Source organism: Rana temporaria, chromosome 8 (genome assembly GCF_905171775.1).
Source record: "Rana temporaria chromosome 8, aRanTem1.1, whole genome shotgun sequence".
NCBI classification, from domain to species: Eukaryota; Metazoa; Chordata; class Amphibia; order Anura; family Ranidae; genus Rana; species Rana temporaria.
The window spans coordinates 181,434,614-181,455,598 of record NC_053496.1 but is presented as its reverse complement, the minus strand read 5'-3'; the positions used below and the strand labels follow the sequence as shown (position 1 = coordinate 181,455,598).

The 20,985-nt window shown below is 48.3% G+C and overlaps 2 protein-coding genes across 2 annotated transcripts in view; one reads left to right on the top strand and one right to left on the bottom strand.

Annotated features, from left to right (window-relative positions):
• LOC120910202 (gastrula zinc finger protein XlCGF26.1-like) overlaps positions 1 to 20,985 on the top strand; it is a 1,148,070-nt gene that overhangs the window by 1,009,335 nt on the left and 117,750 nt on the right. The gene's annotated exons all lie outside the window — the stretch shown is intronic.
• On the bottom strand, positions 8,511 to 10,912 carry LOC120910063 (gastrula zinc finger protein XlCGF26.1-like). The gene is made up of 2 exons (XM_040321913.1): positions 10,693 to 10,912; positions 8,511 to 10,298 (listed from the first exon to the last, which is right to left on the bottom strand). Exons 1-2 carry the CDS (start codon positions 10,772 to 10,774, stop codon positions 8,734 to 8,736), a joined length of 1,647 nt encoding a protein of 548 aa, XP_040177847.1. The 5' UTR covers positions 10,775 to 10,912; the 3' UTR covers positions 8,511 to 8,733.

Below are 20,985 nucleotides of genomic sequence, written 5' to 3'. Positions count from 1 at the left end.
CAGTCATTGCAGATGGAATATGTATAAAAAAGGAAATGTAGCGAGTGAAGAGGGGTGATGTTGTATAGGGGGGTCACCAAGGACCCCAAAATCCCAGTATGGGGAATGGCTTATGGGAGCATATCCTATTTATGGGGAGTGGCTTATAGGAGCATAGCCTGTCTATGGGGGAGTGGCTTATAGGAGCATATCCTATTTATATGGGATTGGCTTATAGGAGCATATTCTGTCTATGGGGAAGTGGCTTATAGGAGCATATCCAATCTATGGGGGAGTGGCTTATAGGATCATACCCTATCTATGGGGGAGTGGCTATAGGAGCATATCCAATCTATGGGGGAGTGGCTTATAGGAGCATACCCTATCTATGGGGGAGTGGCATATCCTGTGTATGGGGAGTGGCTTATGAAATCATATCCTATCTATGGGGGAGTGGCTTACAAGAGTATACCCTGTCTATGGGGGAGGGGCTTAACGTTTGTTTTCTTTGAAAAGCAATTTGAGAAGATACCTTTAAAGGTGTTCTATAAAAGAATGTTTATTATTATTATAGGAGCATATCCTGCCTATGGGGGAGTGGCATACCAGTGCATATCCTATTTATGAGGGGTGTGGCTTATTGGATTTTATATCCTATGAGAGAGTGGCTTATAGGTGCATATCCTATCTATGGGGGAGTGGCATATCCTACCCAAAGGGGAGTGACTAATAGGACCATATCCTATCTGTAGGGGTGATGGCTTATAGGAGCATATCCTATTTATGAGGGAGTGGCTTATTGGAGCATATCTATTACATTATATCCTATCTATGGAAAAGTGGCTTATAGAAACATATCCTTTTTATGGGGGAGTGCCCTATAGGAGCATATCTTATCCATGAGGGAGTGGCTTATAGGAGCATATCTTATCCATGAGGGAGTGGCTTATAGGAGCATATCTTATCCATGAGGGAATGGCTTATAGGAGCATATCCTATTTATGGGGAGTGGCTTATTAAAGCATATTCAGTCTATAGGAAAGTGGCTTATAGGAGCATATCCTATTTATGGGGGGGGGGGGGCGGTTTATTAAATTATTCCCTATCTATAGGGGTGATGGTTTATAGGAGCATACAATTTTTATGGGGGAGTGCCCTATAGGAGCATATCCTGTCCATGAGGGAGTGGCTTATAGGAGCATATCCTATTTATGGTGGGATTGGCTTATATCTTATCTATGGGGAGTGGTTTATAAGTGCAATTACTATTTATGGGGAGTGGCTTATATCCTAACTATGGGAGAGTGGCTTATAGGTACATATCCGATTTATGAGGGAGTGCCCTATAGGAGCATATTCTGTACATGAGGGAGTGGCTTATAGGAGCATATCCTATTTACGGGGAGTTGCTTATATCCTATCAATATAATATCAAGTTATAAGAGCATATCCTATTTATGGGCGGATTGGCTTATATCTTATCTATGGGGAGTGGCTTATAAGTGCATATCCTGTTCACGGGGAGTGGCTTATAGGTGCATATCCTGTTAATGGGAAGTGGCTTATATCCTATCTAATGGGGAGTGGCTTATAGAACTATATCCTATACATTGTGGAGTGACTTACAGAATCATATCCTATCTATGGGGGAGTGGCTTATGGGAGCACATCCTATACATTGGGGAGTGGCTTATGGAACCATATTCTATCTGTGGGGGAGTGGCTTATAGGGTCATATTCTATCCATGGGGGAGTAGCCTATACTATAGAGGTTTGTAGAAAACACACAGACACACCCATCTATTCGAAAACCTTTATTGCAGTTCATCAGAAGATTATACTTTTTGTTTGCTAAAACAACCATTCCCGGATCCCGGACCCCGCTCCCGTGTGATGGCAGATATATGATGTTGTTGTAGCCACATACCCAGCAATAGAAAATAATTGCACCCCGCCCCCCTCCCTCCACTCGGGCTGGCCATTATTCTATATAGCAAGGACAGGACATGCACACTATTTCAGAGAATGCCAGGGACAAATACCACCCCGGTCCCGGGTAGGACATGCAGTAAGAACAAGAATTAGTTACAACAAATGAGGGGTCTACTTCCAGATGGCAATATAAATGATATCTCTACGAGTGGGAAGTCATCTGAGATTCTGAAGGCTCTGGCCACATTCCTGAGATAGGCCAATGTGGTGGACCAGAAAAGCCCTTCACTAACATTGTACGTCAGCGACACATCGATGATGTTCCAATAGTGACATACCTACCTGATGGTACGGTTGGATAAGTTGGGTGGTTGCGCCACCTAATAATGGTCTACTGGTGAGGAAGGAGTACCTACATCAATTTTATCAAAAAATTAGGCGGATTGTGTGAAAAGGGTCTCGTTTTGCTGAAAACAGGAAGTACAATTCATGTTTGGTGTCCCCTCGAAAAAATGGTATAGCTGTTGTCTCCACCCTGCAATGCTTGGATCTGGGAATACGCCGTCAGGAATAGTCATCACTGGCACCATTTTCATGAGGGCACCAACTCCGGCATCCCCAGCACATGACACACCACACCTCCATTGTTGCTCCTGTCCCCCTTCATACATGTAGGCCTTGCCCAACCTGTCCGAAAATACCCCTTAGGAGCCCACTTTCATCCTATATTAGCGGCAGGATGGGCCACCACGTGTACACAGTAAGTTCACCCAGCCGCTCAAGGACCAGTAGACCTGACCGCTTATAACATCCAAAAGGTTTGTCTAGCGCCTAGGGCAAAGATGTAGACCTGCGCCTCCTTTCCCACTAAATGGTTTACTGCCCTCTATCCATTCTTTGTCCCCTTGCTCTGCCCAGGGCAGCTTCCACTCCTCCCCACCCTTTGTCCTGGCCATGCTTACATCTATCCTGTCCTGCCACGGAGGGGGGATCAGGTACTACAGAGTTTTTTTTTTTGTTTTGTGTGGCTGCATAGAGCCTACATGTACTGAGGAGACAGGAGCAACCGATTGGTGGAAGAGCAGTATGTAATGGGCTGGGGATGTTAGAATATATAAAGGAAAAAGCAGAGGGTGCCAACTAAGTGCAATATATAGGAAGAGATTACAGGACGCCAACTAAGTGCAGTGTATAGGAAGAGACTAGAGGGCGCCAACTAAGTGCAGTGTATAGGAAGAGACTAGAGGGCGCCAACTAAGTGCAGTATATAGGAAGAGACTTTTCTTTAAAAAAAAAAGATCACAAGTGGAAACTCACAAGATGCATAAGGATAAGAGCATGTCCTCCACCCAGTGCAGTTTTCTATTGAACCTCATTGTGTCTTTAGGAGTCAGTAGGCAGATTCTGCTGTCGGGAACTGTGTAGGACACCAGAAACTAAACCAGAAGTCATGGAGCACATGGACTGCGCAAGATTGGAAGTGACGTCACACCTCAGAGGGCGGCAATGTGGGGTGCCTGGCCACGTTTCGGAGCAAGGTGGCTCCAGGATTTCCGGTTTCCTTTCTGGTGTCCTACAAAGTTCCTGACATGAAACCGGAAATCCTGGAGCCACCCTGCTCCGAAACATGAAGCCACGCCCCCACGTTGTGGCCCTCTCAGGTGCAACATCACTTCCAGTCTTGAGAAGTCCATACGCTCCAGAATTTCAGTTTTTTTTCTGATGTCCCACACAGCTCCTGACATGAAACCGGAAATCCTGGAGCCACCCTGCTCTGAAAAATGTAGCCACGCCCTCCCAGCTGTGACGTCACTTCCAGTCTTGCTCAGGCCATGCACTCCAGGATTTCCGGTTTCATTTCTGGTGTCCTACACAGCTTCTGACAGTGGCATCTGCTTCCTGAAGACACACCAAAGCTCAACAGCTACCCACACTGGGTGAATGACATGCTCTCATCCTCATGCATCCTGCGAGTTGCCGCTTGCTATTTTTTTGAACGTCTTTCTCTATATACTGCTCTTAGTTGGCGCCCTTTAGGCTTTTTCTATATACTTGAGTGACTTTTACGACTTCCTTTCCCCCACTGCATGTTTTGAACTGGGAAAAGCTCTGTCCTTGTCAGCACTTCTATCGGTTTGTCATGCAAGAGGAACTGGTGGAGCCTTGAGCGCCACCTGTCATTTTTGTTGTAGATCCTCATAGGAAACTCGCAAAATAACAGAGGCATGCTGGGTAGGGGAGGGGTCATGTAGGGGCTGGCTTGCAATTTTCATTTATTGCCAGTGTTCCCACCTCCTGTAGGGGCAGTATAACCCAACTGTATCGGAATTTCTGTGTCTCTCATAGGATATTCAGTGGGGAAAGGAAGTCCTAAGTTGCACATCACAGCAAAACCCTATTAGGAGGTTTATGACAGCCTCTGCCACGCCCCCCACCCAGCGCATTTCACTGTCCCATGTTCCCCATGATTAGGCTCTGGGGACATGCTCTGATCTTGTCAACAGTCTCCAGATCATAGAGGGATCTCCCCATGGCCACTGACGCATTTTGAAAGCTTTTACTTCTCTACAAAGGCTCTGAGGAAGAAGGATAATCCTTCAAAGCGCGACAGGCAGCAGGGGCCCTAGTGAGGTCCCCCCATGGTCTAGAGCAGGGATCCTCAAACTACGGCCCTCCAGCTGTTGTAGAACTACACATCCCATGAGGCATTGTAACACACTGACATTCACAGACATGACTAGGCATGATGGGAATTGTAGTTCCTGAACAACTGAAGGGCCGTAGTTTGAAGACCCATGGTCTAGAGACTGCCGAGTTCAGAACTTTTGAGCCACAGACAAGTGGTTTGCTGAGCGATATTATATTCTCATGCTTGTGGGTAGTTTTTATAATTTTATTTTTCAATAAATTTATGTTGGTTAAAGCGGAGGTTCACCCCTACAATACACTTTTTCCCCTTAGATTGATGCTCGTTTTGTCTAGGGGAATCGGCTAGTTGTTTTAAAATATGAGCAGTACTTACGGTTTACGAGATGCATCCTCTCCGTCGCTTCCGGGTATGGGCTGCGGGACTGGGCGTTCCTATTTTGATTGACAGTCTTCTGAGAGGCTTCCGACGGTCGCATCCATCGCGTCCCGATTTTCCGAAAGAAGCCGAACGTCGGTGCGCAGGCGCAGTATAGAGCCGCACCGACGTTCGGCTTCTTTCGGCTACTAGTGACGCAATGGATGCGACCGTCGGAAGCCTCTCGATCAAGAAGGAACGCCCGCTCCTGAAGACCCATACCCGGAAGCGGCGGAAGAAGATGCATCTCGAAAAAAACGGGTAAGTACTGCTCATATTTTAAAACAACTAGCCGATTCCCCTAGACAAAACGAGCAGGAATCTAAAGGGAAAAGAGAAAAAAATAAATAAATGGGTGAACTCCCGCTTTAATGCACTAGGCTGGCGTACCCTCTTCTTTTATATTTTCTAGAGCCTTTTTGTTGTGGATCCTCATAAGACACCAGCAAAAGAAGATAAAAAACAGAGGCATGCTGGGTAGGGAAGGGGTCATGTAGAGGCTGGCTTAAAATGTTGTTTTTTGCCAGTGTTCCCACCTCCTGTAGAGCCAGTATAACCCAATTGTATCTTAGTTCTTGTGTCTCTCGAAGGATGAGATGGAAAGAGGGTTTAGGTGAAGGTCTTTTACAGACACAAGGTCCTTTCGCCCTGCATGGGCAAGGTGACATTGTCTCCTTAACCACTTAAGGACCTTGGGTGTTTTTCAGATTTGCCGTTTACAAGACTAAAACTGTTTTTTTTTGCTAGAAAATTACTTAAAACCCCCAAACATTATATATTTTTTTTCTAACACCCAAGAGAATAAAATGGCGGTCATTGTGATACCGTATTTGCGCAGAGGTCTTACAAGCGCACTTTTTTTGAAAAAATTTGCTTTTTTGAATTAAAAAAAGAGACAACAATAAATTTGGCCCAATTTTTTAATATATTGTGAAAGATAAATGTTACGCCGAGTAAAATGATACCTAACATGTCACGCTTAAAAATTGCGCCTGCTTGTGGAATGGCGTCAAACTTTTACCCTTAAAAATCTCAATAGGCGACGTTTAAAAAATGCTATAGGTTGCATCTTTTGAGCTATAGCGGAGGTCTAGGGCTAGAATTATTGCTCTCGCTCTAACGATCGTGGTGATACCTCACTTGTGTGGTTTGAACACCGTTTTCATATGCGGGCGCAACTCAAGTATGCGTTCACTTCTGTGCGCAAGCTCGTCGGGACGGGGCGCTTTAAAAACATTTTTTTTTTATTTCAGATTTATTTTTATTTATTTTATTCTGAAAAAAAAATTGATCACTTTTATTCCTATTACAAGGAATGTAAACATCCCTTGTAATAGAAAAAAACATGACAGGTCCTCTTAAATATGAGATCTGGGGTTTAAAAAGACCTCACATCTCATATTTAGACTTAAATGCAAAAAAAAAATGACAATTTTGTCATTTGAAAAAATGACAACAAAAAAATGTGCCTTTAAGACACATGGGCGGAACTTGCATTTTGACGTCACTTCCGCCCTGCTAGGCTATGGGGATGGGTGGGGGCCATCTTGCCCTCACTCACATCCCCACACAGAAGGCTGAAGGACCCGATCACCTCCGCCGCTACCGACGGCTCCGGTAATCGGCGGAGGGCCGATGATAACGGTGATCTCGCGGCGAATCCGCCGGGGAGACCACCGTTATCGTTAACAGGACTCACGCTAAAGATAGATATCTCGGTTGTGGCAGCAGCTGCTGCCGTTACCGAGATATCCATCTTTAACCACTTGCCGACCGCGCACCGTCGTTATACGTCCACAAGGTGGCTCGGCTGGGCGAGAGCACGTAATATGACGTCCTCTCTCCCAGCCGCCACTAGGGGCGCGCGCGCGCCCCCCCCGCTCGTCCCCGACTCCCGTGCGTGTGCCCGGCGGGCGCGATCGCCGCCGGGCACACGCGATCGCTCGGTACAGAGCGGGGACCGGGAGCTGTGTGTGTAAACACACAGCTCCCGGTCCTGTCAGCAGGGGAAATGCTGATCTTCGGTTCATACAATGTATGAACCGAGGATCAGTGTTTCCCCTAGTGAGGCCACCCCCCCCCCACAGTAAGAACACACCCAGGCATACTTAACCCCTTCCCCGCCCCCTAGTGTTAACCCCTTCACTGCCAGTTGCATTTTTATAGTAATCCAATGCATTTTTATAGCACTGATCGCTATAAAAATGCCAATGGTCCCAAAAATGTGTCAAAAGTGTCCGAAGTGTCCGCCATAATGTCGCAATACCGAAAAAAAAAATCGCTGATTGCCGCCATTACTAGTAAAAAAAATATAATAAAAATGACATAAAAATACCCCCTATTTTGTAAACGCTATAACTTTTGCGCAAACCAATCAATAAACGCTTATTGCGATTTGTTTTTACGAAAAATATGTAGAAGAAAACGTATCGGCCTAAACTGAGGGAAAAAAATGTTTTTTTATATATTTTTGGGGGATATTTATTATGGCAAAAAGTAAAAAATATTCATTTTTTTCAAAATTGTCGCTATATTTTTGTTTATAGCGCAAAAAATAAAAACCGCAGAGGTGATCAAATACCACCAAAAGAAAGCTCTATTTGTAGGAAAAAATGGACGCCAATTTTGTTTGGGAGCCACGTCGCACGACTGCGCAATTGTCTGTTAAAGCTACGCAGTCCCGAATCGCAAAAAGGTCTCTGGTCTTTGGGCAGCAATATGGTCCGGGGGGTAAGTGGTTAAAAACATTTTTTTTTTGTTTTCAGATTTATTTTTATTTATTTTATTCTGAAAAAAAAATGTATCACTTTTATTCCTATTACAAGGAATGTAAACATCCCTTGTAATAGAAAAAAACATGACAGGTCCTCTTAAATATGAGATCTGGGGTCAAAAAGACCTCAGATCTCATATTTAGACTTAAATGCAAAAAAAAAAATGAACATTTTGTCATTTGAAAAATGTGCCTTTAAGACGCATGGGCATTTTGACGTCACTTCCGCCCTGCTAGGCTATGGGGATGGGTGGGGGCCATCTTGCCCTCACTCGCATCCCCACACAGAAGGCTGAAGGACCTGATCGCCTCCACCGCTACCGACGGCTCCGGTAATCGGCGGAGGGCGCAGGAGAGCCCCTCTCCCGCCGATAATGGTGATCTTGCGGCGAATCCGCCGCGGAGACCACCGTTATCGTTAACAGGACTCACGCTAAAGATAGATATCTCAGTTGTGGCAGCAGCAGCTGCTGCCGTTACCGAGATATCCATCTTTAAAAAAAAGGACGTATATCTGCGTGAGGAGGTCCTTAAGTGGTTAAGCTACGAATGGACATGTCCTTGAGGTAAGTTTGAGATGAAGACTTGGACCACATTCAAGATAGGGCAAGGTGACATCGTCTCCTTAAGCTACACATGATCATGTCCATAAGGACATTTTGAGATGAGGACTTGGACCACCTTCAAGATACGCCTCCATCTAGGAAGGTCTTCTCTTTTGCTATAATGCCATAAAACGTAGTTGGTCCTGGCCAATGGAGATTTGCTGTATATTTTTGCATAGACTTAAACGTTAGTAAAAAATAAAAAACACATTAAAACCAAAAAAAACATTTGATCCAAACAATAAATGTTCTTAAAATTCTATGGTATTGTCCCACAATGACGTCTCTGGAATAAAACTGCAAAAAAACTCAAAAGGAAGACTTCACTCCATGCTCCCGACATCGAAGGTGCCGGCCAGCACCAGCCGGAACCCAACCAGTCAATGATGACAATCCCTTCGATGTACAGCGTGCGAGTATTCCGTGGAAAAGCTTTTCCCGCACGCCTGACATACGTACGGCTCCCCAGTGTGAGTCCTAAGGTGCTTCTGAAGGTCGGATTTCCACGAAGTACGATAATCACACTCCGAGCACGCAAATGGCTTCTCGCCCGTGTGAGTCCGTTGGTGCTCGGTGAGGAACCATCTCTTCTTGAACCGTTTACCGCAGTCTGGGCACGGGAACGGAAGTTCGGCAACGTGAGTTTCCTGGTGGACGACCAAGTCCGAATTCTCTACAAAGCATTTCCCACACGCCGAACACAAAAACGGTTTCTCCCCAACGTGCATCTTCATGTGACCGAGGAGAGCGCGCTTCCGAGGGAAGGGTTCCTCGCATTCGGAGCACACAAACATATTCTCTCCCGTGTGGGTCTGGAGATGAGACGCAAGGTCTGACTTCTTCTTGTATCGTTTCCCGCACTCGGAGCAGCAGAACGGGCGCTCGTCGGAGTGCGTTTTCTCGTGTTCTGTTAAATCCGGCTTATAGAGAAAGGCCTTCCTGCAGTGCAAACACTCGAAGGGCTTGACCCCGGAGTGCTCTGCCCGGTGTCGTTCCAGCTTTCTTCTATCTGTATATCTCTTTCCGCACTCCAAACAGGAAAATGGCTTTTCTCCAGTGTGCCCTCTGAAATGCCGGTCTAGAATGGCTTTCTTGGAAAACCTCTTCCCGCACTCGGAGCAGGTATAAGGCAGGTCGCCGCTGTGGGCCCGCTGATGAACGACTAAATTACACTTGAACGTGAAGCCCTTCCCGCAGTCAGAGCAAGAATATGGCCTGAACTCTGAATGAATCTTCTGGTGGGCCCCCAGTTGGGATTTAGACACAAAGCATTTGTCGCACTCGGGGCACGGAAACGGGCGCTCTCCCGCGTGCATGCTCTGATGTTTGATAAAATACGACTTCCCGACAAAGCTCTTCCCGCAGTCATTGCAAATAAACGGCTTGACGCCGGTGTGGGTGAACCGATGTTTCACCAAGGTGCCCTTCTCGCCAAAACACTTCCCGCACTCGGAACACGAAAAAGGCTTCACGCCCGAATGGGTCTTCACGTGTCTGAGGAGATCAGCTTTCCGCATAAAACATTTCCTGCACTCGGAACACCGAAACGACTTTTCGGCGTGGGAGGCTTGGTGCCGAATAAGATACACTTTCCGTGTGAAACCTTTTTCGCACACAGGGCATTTAAATGACGGCTCGTCCGTGTGAAGTGTTTTCAGGTGGTTACAGAATGCCGATTTCAACGTGAAACATTTGGCGCATTCAGTACATGAAAATATCCCATCCTCTTCGTCTTCAACAAGGAGTTTCCTGATTTCCGAATTACTCGGGCACGATTCCTCTGGGTTGGTGGGATCTTCTGATCCGTTAGTGCTGTGATGACCTGGATGAAGATTTAGCGTAATGGGATCGTCTCGTAGAGAATCGCACGCGGCGTCTTCATCTTCTATTTTACAGTCTTGAGATGAAGTGAGACGACCCTCAGACGTTTCCTCATGACCGCACGCTAAAAATATAAAAAGATTATAGCTATTAAAAAAGAGTGTATAGTCTCTTTTTCCCTTCTTTTTCCATACCACTCAACTGTAGCCTTTCCCCACCCCTCATTACCACCCAAACTGCTCTATCTCTTCCCATACATTCACATTGTTTGGTGAAACCTTCCCTAGAAGGTTCCCCTACCTCCTATTGACCATTTAGCAATAGCTTAGCACTCAGCCTACCATGTTATCTGCTACACTAACTCATAACCCTCCCTATAACCATCCAACCCCCCACATCTCTTCCCACACATTAAAAAAAATTGGTGACATCTCCCCTACATTGCTTACCACCTACTATAGGCTATTAGGCATATTCTAGCACTTAGCTAAGTCCTCAGCCTACTATGTACCACCCACCATTGTTAATCTCCATGGGAAAGTCCTCCTCTTTAATGGCCACCATCAGTTCGCCCTCCTCCGTAGATGGCCGATCGCCCATCTCTTCTTCTTCCTCTTTACTTTCCACTTTGACATCAGTCAAGTTTTTAAGCTACAGTAATGGAATTATTACAAATATAAAAGTTATCATGAGGTTGGGAACAACAGAAGAACAACATTTGTAGGATGTCCATGTTTTCTTCCTGTTAAACCATACCTGATGGTAAGGGATGGTGTGACCTCCCTGTGTGGAATCCCGGGAATACAGAGGACGGGGACATCTCTCTGGTGGGTTCTCATTACTGGATCCATCTGTAGGAAACACACACACTGACTGAATACATTGTTTCTATGTGTTTATCAGATGATGGGGGATCTAGGTGGAGCCTCCGTACTGCTCTCTCCTTTACAATAAAGTCTCCTCTTACCCGGTGATGTGAGGGGCGGCTGATTGTCCATCACGACGTCCTTGTAGAGATCCTTGTGTCCTTCAAAATCCTTCTGGTTTTCCATGGAGAAATAGACAGTGACATCCTGACACCTTATAGGAACCTGACACACACAATGATACAGTCACCATCCAGACACACCCCTTGTCTGTTACTGGATAATGTCCCAGAATTCCCGGCACCGCTCACCTCTCCTGTCAGCAGCTCCATCATCTTCTTGATGACTTCTAGAATCTTCTGTGTGCTATTTCCCACTGGAATCAGAAAGTGAGGTGGAGGAACTCTGATGGTCATATGGTCACCAGACTTCAAAGGTCGAAAGCTCTGCGTAAAAAAAGCATCAATCAATTAACGTGACACTTCAAAACTTCCTCATCTCCGGTCAGGTCTGTGTTTTATTAATAGAGATAAGAGTGATGTCATGTGACCTCCCAGAATCCCCCTCACCTCTCCGGTCAGGTCTGTGTTTTATTAATAGAGATAAGAGTGATGTCATGTGACCTCCCAGAATCCTCCTCACCTCTTCGGTCAGGTCTGTGTTTTATTAATAGAGATAAGAGTGATGTCATGTGACCTCCCAGAATCCTCCTCACCTCTTCGGTCAGGTCTGTGTTTTATTAATAGAGATAAGAGTGATGTCATGTGACCTCCCAGAATCCTCCTCACCTCTCCGGTCAGCAGGTAGATGATCTCCAGAGTGAGGTCTAATATTCTCTCTGTCACATGACTCTTGTCCATTCTGAGCGCCATCATAAGGGTCTTACTCGTCTCTCATCGATCACCTAGTTTGGAAATGGTTGATATTTAGGCGCAATCATTAAAAAAATTCAACGATTTTGTCAATTCTGGATGTCATTTTAGTTATTTATCCTTTGCTTGATTGGCTCTTCATACTCAACCAAATGGCACTTATACCATTTCACATGACACAAGGAGCAGTCAGATGACCACCCGTCCCGTCCCTCACCACTGTCAGATGAAGAAATAGCAGCACCCCCTCTGGAGGAATGAAGTGCATGCAGCTTTGGTGCGGCCTAGCCATCTTTCTGACCTTTAGTATTGGTGAGAGAACTTCAGATGAAGATGCAGGATGTTGGCTATTAATATGAGTAATAGTACACGTGATATGGGAGCTAAAAGGAGTTACAAGCCTTGGAAGCCATCAAGCTTTGGGATTCTCTGTCTCCTGGTAATCAGATATGGACCACCCAAACCTCTACTTTGGATGAAGATAGAAACAGTCCCATCTACCTATCCCGCTACTTCTCAGAATGATCGCATCTATTGGTAAAGAGAGTCGGGAACGGTGAAGAGAGTGGAGAATAGTAAGGAGATCCGGGAAGGGTAAAAAGAAGCGGGAAAAGTATGAAGAGCGGGGAATGGTAAGGAGAGGCAGGAATTCAATGAAGAACAGGGAACTCTAAAAAGAGTGGGGAACAGGGATCAAGAGCAGGGAAACTGGGAGCAAGAGCAGGGAAACGGGGAACAAGAGTGGGATGAAGAAGTCGGGAACGGGACGAAGAGCGGGGGAACGGGACGAAGAGCGGGGGAACGGGACGAAGAGCAGGGGAACGGGACGAAGAGCGGGGGAACGGGACGAAGAGCGGGGGAACGGGACGAAGAGCGGGGGAACGGGACGAAGAGCGGGGGAACGAGACGAAGAGCGGGGGAACGAGACGAAGAGCGGGGGAACGGGACGAAGAGCGGGGGAACGGGACGAAGAGCGGGGGAACGAGACGAAGAGCGGGGGAACGGGACGAAGAGCGGGGGAACAGGATGAAGAAGGCAGACACGGGATGAAGAATGGGGAACGGAAAGGAAAAAGTCAGGAACGGGATGAAGAATGGGATGAAGAATGGGGAACGGGATGAAGAAGTCGGGATTTAAGAAGAAAAGATGATCAGGACAGCCGCACTCCAATCCAACGTGTCTTTAATGTAAAAAAACTGGAAACAGGCACTACAAGTCACAGCAACGGAACCTAGGACAGCTGACGCGTTTCAAACTAACTTTAGTGTTTACTCATAGCCAAGAAGAAGTTGGGAACAGGATGAAGAGCAGGGGAACGGGATGAAGAGCGGGGGAACGGGATGAAGAGCGGGGGAACGGGATGAAGAGCGGGGGAACGGGATGAAGAGCGGGGAAAGGGATGGAGAGCGGGGGAACGGGATGAAGAGCGGGGAAAGGGATGAAGAGCGGGGAAAGGGACGGAGAGCGGGGGAACGGGATGAAGAGCGGGGGAACGGGATGAAGAGCGGGGGAACGGGATGAAGAGCGGGGGAAAGGGATGGAGAGCGGGGGAACGGGATGAAGAGCGGGGGAACGGGATGAAGAGCGGGGAAAGGGATGGAGAGCGGGGGAACGGGATGAAGAGCGGGGAAAGGGACGAAGAGCGGGGGAACGGGATGAAGAGCGGGGGAACGGGATGAAGAGCGGGGGAACGGGATGAAGAGCGGGGGAACGGGACGAAGAGCGGGGGAAACTGGACAAAGAGCGGGGGAAACTGGACAAAGAGTGGGGGAAACTGGACAAAGAGCGGGGGAAACTGGACAAAGAGCAGGGGAAACTGGATGAAGAGCGGGGGAAACTGGACAAAGAGCGGGGGAAACTGGACAAAGAGCGGGGGAAACTGGATGAAGAGCGGGGGAAACTGGATGAAGAGCAGGGGAACGGGACGAAGAGCGGGGGAACGGGACGAAGAGCGGGGGAACGGGATGAAGAGCGGGGGAATGTGATGAAGAGCGGGGGGAAACTGGATGAAGAGCGGGGGAATGGGATGAAGAGCGGGGAACGGGATGAAGAGTCTGAAATGGTCAGGAAAACGGGGGATGGTACGAAGCGCGGGGAATGAGAATGATCAGAATAGCAGGGAATGGTGGAGAGTGGGGGGGGGGGGGGCGGGCAGGGCTCCTCGGGGGAGGGGTTTCTGTGTAGCCAATGCCTTCTCATGAAGGAAAGGTCAATCATACTGACCCCCAGTTTCTGAACTGGGAGGGGGTCATCAGTAGACACGCCCCACAGTGTCACCACGCCCACCATGGTCCTGGCTGACCTTTCCATAGCCCCCCATCCCCCAGAATTAGTTGCAGTTTCCCTTCAATAGACTGACCAGAGGTCACATCTCCGTGGTAACCAGTCAGTGCCTCCTGCAAAGGGCTCAGTGTTCCCCGGGGGTCTCCCATAGCAACCACATACACAACACAGGGAAGCAGAGCTGTTTGGTTGCTATGGGTGACCGCACCGAATCCCTGGACACCAGAACGATATTTCCCGGAGCACAAGGTGTTAACCCGCCACTCACCAACCCTCACACACCGATCCTCGCGACCACTCAAACCCACTTCCGGTTCATGGAGCGCACCTCACTTCCGCACTGTGCGTTCCACGCCTCGGAGCGGGAGAACCACCCGAGACCAACATGGCCGCCGAGGACCGCCCAGCACCAGCGCGCATGCCCCGCAGGCTTTGTTGTCACGAGAAGACAGAAAGGGGCGGGGAGTGTGCGTTAACCCTTCCACCAATCATTACACGCTAACCCTTTACTGCCCACCCCCACGCAATTTTACGGTCCCCTCTTTTACTTTAACCCCTTCAGGTACACAGAATTACCTTTTATATTCCACTCCTGAAGTATATGTCCGGCTAAATGTTTTTAATTTTGGACGGTGTGTGAAGAGTTAGAGCCCCGTCAGTTTTTTTGCTCTCCAGAATTCCCCTCACTTCCTGTCCGGGTGACAACTGGTTTCCCCAGCAGGAAAATGAATGGAACTCTCCAACGGCATCGGGGACAGATTTCCCCCCACTTCCTGTCCTGGTGACAACGGTTTCGCCAGGCAGGAAATGCAAAGAACTCCCCAACGACATCGGGGACAGATTTCCCCTCACTTCCTGGCCTGGTGACAACAGCTTCCTCAGACAGGAAATACGGGGAACTCTCCAACATCTTTGGGGACAGATTTGCCCTTACTTCCTGTCCTGATGACAACAGTTTTCCCCAGACAGGAAATTAATGGACCTCTCCAACGGCATCGGGGACAGGTTTTCCCCTCACTTCCTGTCAGGTGACAACAGTTTTCCCCAGACAGGAAATTAATGGAACTCTCCAACGGTATTAGGGACAGATTTTTTCTCACTTCCTGTCCTGGTGACAACGGTTTCCCCCAGAGAGGAAATTAATGGACCTCTCCAACGGCATCGGGGACAGGTTTTCCCTTCACTTCCTGTCAGGTGACAACAGTTTTCCCCAGACAGGAAATTAATGGAACTCTCCAACGGTATTAGGGACAGATTTTTCCTCACTTCCTGTCCTGGTGACAATGGTTTCCCCCAGACAGGAAATGAATGGAACTCTCCAACGGCATCAGGGACAGATTTCCCCTCACTTCCTGTCCTGGTGACAATGGTTTCAGATGGAACAGATGGGGAGATCCAAGACTAAAGGTGGGCAGAGAAAGCCAAGACCCATCACTTCCTGTCCTGGTGACAACAGTTTCACCAGGCAGGAAATGAGGAGAACTCTCCAATGGCATCGGGACAGATTTCCCCTCACTTCCTGTCCTGGTGACAACAGCTTCCTCAGACAGGAAATGCGGGGAACTCTCCAACGGCATCAGGGACAGATTTCCCCTCACTTCCTGTCCTGGTGACAATGGTTTCAGATGGAACAGATTGGGAGATCCAAGACTAAAGGTGGGCAGGGAGAGCCCAGAGCTATGACCTAGGGCAAACACAGAGACGAAGGACTCATGATGTTCTCATGGACCCTAAATTACAATCCCAGTCCTCCATTGTATGGATCCAAGACTGAGGGCAGGCAGGGAGATCCAAGAGTCAGGACAGGCCCAGGTGATCCAGGACAGGTGGGGAGATCAAAGACCCAGGACATATGGAGAGATCAAAGATCTAATGTAGGACAGCTAGGAAGATCTATGACCTAGGACAAGAGATCAAGGACTCATGATGTTCTTATGGACCCCAAATTAAAAACCCAGTCCTCCATTGTATGGATCCATGGTGATCCAAGACTAAGGGCAGGCAGGGAGATCCAAAACCAAGAACTGATGGGGGGAGATCCAAGACTAAAGGTGGGCAGGGAGAGCCAAGACCCAATTTAAATGTGGAGATCCAAGACCCAGAACAGATGGGGAGATCCAAGACCAGGGGCAGGCAAACTGAACCAAGGCCAAGGGAAGACAGGGAGATCCAAGACCAGGGGCAGGCAAACTGAACCAAGACCAAGGGCAGGTAGGGAGATCCAAGACCCAGGACAGACGGGGAGATTCCAGGGTCAGGCAAGGTGATCCAAGACCCAAAACAGGCCAGGTAATCCAGGACAGATGGGGAGATCAAAGATCTAATGTAGGACAGCTAGGGAGATCGATGACCAAGGACAAGAGATCAAGGACCCATAATGTTCATATGGACCCCAAATTAAAATCCCAGTCCTCCACTGTAAGGATCCAATGTGATCCAAGACTAAGGGCAGGCAGGGAGATCCAAAACCAAGAACTGATGGGGGGGAGATCCAAGACTAAAAGTGGACAGGGAGAGCCAAGATCCAAATCAAATGTGGAGATCCAAGACCCAGAACAGATGGGGAGATCCAAGACCAGGGGCAGGCAAACTGAACCAAGGCCAAGGGAAGACAGGGAGATCCAAGACCCAGGACAGACGGAGAGATTCCAGGGTCAGACAAGGTGATCCAAGAATAAGGGAAGACAGGGAGATCCAAGACCCAGGACAGACGGAGAGATTCCAGGGTCAGGCAAGGTGATCCAAGACTAAGGGAAGACAGGGAGATCCAAGACCAGGGGCAGGCAAACTGAACCAAGACCAAGGGAAGACAGGGAGATCCAAGACCCAGGACATACGGAGAGATTCCAGGGTCAGACAAGGTGATCCAAGACCCAAAACAGGCCGGGTAATCAAGGACAGATGGGGGGGGGGATCAAAGACCCAGGACAAGTGGAGAGATCAAAGGTCTAATGCAGGACAGCTAGGGAGATCGATGACCAAGGACAAGAGATCAAGGACCCATAATGTTCTTATGGACCCCAAATTAAAATCCCAGTCCTCCACTGTAAGGATCCAAGGTGATCCAAGACTAAGGGCAGGCAGGGGGATCCAAGACCAAGAATAGACGGGGAGATCCAGGACTAAAGGTGGGCAGGGAGAGCCAAGACCCAAATCAAATGTGGAGATCCAAGACCCAGAACAGACAGGGAGATCCAAGACCAGGGGCAGGCAAACTGAACCAAGGCCAAGGGCAGGCAGGGAGATCCAAGACCCAGGACAGACGGGGAGATCCAAGACCAGGGGCAGGCAAACTGAACCAAGACCCAAAACAGGTCGGGTGATCCAGGACAGACGGGGAGATCAAAGACCCAGGACAAGTGGAGAGATCAAAGATCTACTGTAGGACAGATGGGGAGATCCAAGACTAAAGGTGGGCAGGGAGAGCCAAGACCCAAATCAAATGTGGATTCAAGACCCAGAACAGACAGGGAGATCCAAGACCAGGGGCAGGCAAACTGAACCAAGACCAAGGGCAGGTAGGGAGATCCAAGACGGGGAGATTTCAGGGTCAGGCAAGGTGATCCAAGACCCAAAACAGGCAGGGCGATCCAGGACAGACGGGGAGATTAAAGACCCAGGACAAGTGGAGAGATCAAAGATCTACTGTAGGACAGCTAGGGAGATCGATGACCAAGGACAAGAGATCAAGGACCCATGATGTTCTTATGGACCTAGGGTTGCCACCTCATCCCTTTAAGACAGAACACATATGAATTACACAGGTTCTGAGGCTAATTTAATGCAAATAAGGCACCAAGTGAGTTTAATTACCTCCTTAATCAGCCACAGAACCTGTGTAATTAATATGTGTTCTGTTTTAAAGGGATGAGTTGGCAACCCTATATGGACCCCAAATTAAAATCCCAGTCCTCCATTGTATGGAGGTTGTTCTCTATGTCCATATCCCAGGTAAGATAGGTTGGGCACAATGAATGGTCAGATAGATACATCAACTATGATCTTATGAAAAGCAACAGAGTGTGACCAACACATTGGGTGGTGGTGTAGATACATCGATGACGTTCAATATATTTTTGAGTCACATTGGCAGGTGCTGGCTATTTCTTGGTCTGCAGGTATCATGCGGTGTCCCCGTAAGCCAAGTACAACACTCTTGTAGATGTTTGGGTATAGATTGGACCATTTTGTAGCATTAGAATCCTGACAGTGGCTCTAATCCCTCACCACTCCATCCAAGATCAAAAAAATTTAATTGGTCTTGGGTACACTTTTTAGTCTGCTTATATTTAGCTTTACCCAGTTCCTTCCTCCCCCGTTCCCAACATGCTGATGAGGTTTTTAAGATAAAACCTTTACGTTTTCATCTAATTTTATTTGTTGTCATCACTGGGTCCCTGTGCAGATCATGGCTGGGGTTGTCACAAGAGAACGAAGCTTGATACTGAAAATATCAATCTGGCGAACCAGCGGCGTTTATCCAAAAATTCCATCTCGACCATCAGTGGGCTTTCATTCCTCTACATTGGAAAGTGTGCTCCTGCTTCGAGCGAGCGTTGACTGTCTACAAGAAAATGGCCACCACTCTGTAGGATCACATGACTTTAACCCTAGTGCTTGTCTGTCTGTCATCCGGCGGCCATGTTGGATGCTGGCACTGCCCATACTCTGAACCTTTGATGATCACGTGACTGGAGTGGGAGGAGTAGGGGGGTCCTGAGAGCTATGGGATGCACACAAGGGAAGTAGATGAGTAATTTGGAGTCATGGCTCCCCCTGGAGAGAGAAAACGTTTCTGGTCAGTATTTACGTTCATGTATTCTGATTGTTGTGCATAGAGATAGTCCATGCTGCACCACACTGGTCTACATCACCGTATTGTCAATGGGGTAGATTCAGGTACATTTGCCCATTTCTTACGGAGGCGCAGCGTACCGTTTTGCCGCTGCGCCTCTGTAAATTTCCTGCGCTACGCTTGATTCACGGAGCAGTAGCTCCGTAAATTGCGTGTGCGCTCCGGAAAACTGCCCGGCGTAAGGGCGCGTAATTTAAATGATCCCGTAGGGGGCGTGGATCATTTAAATTAGGCGCGTTCCCGCGCCGAGCGTAGTGCGCATGCTTCGTTGGGAAACTTTCCCGACGTGCATTGCGGTAAATGATGTCGCAAGGACGTCATTTGCTTCAAAGTGAACGTGAATGGCGTCCAGCGCCATTCATGATTCACTTACGCAAACGATGTAATTTTTCAAAAACGCGACGCGGGAACGACGGGTATACGTAGCATTGGCTGCCCCTGCTAATAGCATGGGCAGCCTTACGCAAAAACCGATGTACGCAAACGACGTAAACTGCGTACGCAGGGCGCGCGTACGGTTGTGAATCGGCGTTAGTATGCAATTTGCATACTCTACGCTGACCACTACCGGAACGCCACCTAGCGGCCTGCGTAAGAATGCAGCCTACGATATGACGGCATAAGAGCCTTATGCCAGGCATATCTTAGGCTGCAGTCGGCGTAACGAGGTTCCTGAATCAGGAGCATTCGATACGCCGGCGCAAGTAAGCAATTGCGCTGCGTAACTATGGTTACGCAGACGCAATTGCTTATTGAATCTACCCCAATGTTGACTTCAGCATTGATGTGGATGAGCCCTTAGGCTGGGTTCACATGTGTGCGTCTCCTTTTGACAGATGGGCCTTATTATGTCCACCGGGGTCCCTGGGGTAAGTCACACGGAAGCGCGTTGCATAGGTGTGACCCGGCTCCATAGACAATAATGGGTTTCCTTTTATCGTGCGGCGGCCGAAGTGCGTCAAATCGCGTGATTGGAGACTTACGGTGGCAACACGCGGATCAATAAATGGCTAGTTTCTTTTCCGATCGATCTCTCCTGATAGAAAAAAAAATGATCTATAGTTGACAACCCGTGTGATCGGCGACGCATGAGGAGAGGTGGATTCCAATTTATGGTTGAAAGATACGACTGTAAGATGCGATGGAGGGATCCTGATGTAAGGGGGGCTCTGATGGGGCCACTAATGTAATGGGGACTATAGTGGGGAACCTGGATGTAAGGGGGGATTCTGATGGAGAAACATATATAAGGGCTAGTCTGATGTAAGGGGAACTTTTTTGGGATCCCTGATTGAAGGAGGGACTCTGATAGGTACCCTGATGTAAGGAAGGATCCCGATGTAAGGGGAGACTCTGATGAGGACCCTGATGTAAGCAGGGACTCTGATGTGAACCATGATGTAAGTGGGACTAATGAGTGACCCTGATGTGAGAGGGGACCCTGATGTAAGGGGGGGGGGTCTCTGATGGGCATCCTGATGTTAGGCGGGGCTCTGATGAGGACCCTGATGTAAGGGAGGACTCTGATGGAGATCCTGATGTTAGGGGGGACTCTGAAGAGGACCATGATGTAAGTGGGGACTCTGATATAAGGGGGTACTCTGATGAGGACCCTGATGTAAGGGGGTACTCTGATGAGGACCCTGATGTAAGAGGGAACTCTGATGAGGACCCTGATGTATGGGGGTACTCTGAAGAGGACCCTGAGTTATAGGGGGACTCTAAGGACCGTGATGTAAAGAAGGACTCAGGGACCCTGATGTAAGCAAGGACTCTGATGTGAACCATGATGTAAGTGGGACTCTGTTGGGGACCATGATGTAAGTGGGGACTCTGATGGGGACCCTGATGTAAGGGGGACTCTGGGCACCATAATGTAAGTGGGGACTTTGATGGGGGCCACGATGTAAGTGGGGACTCTGATGGGGGCCACGA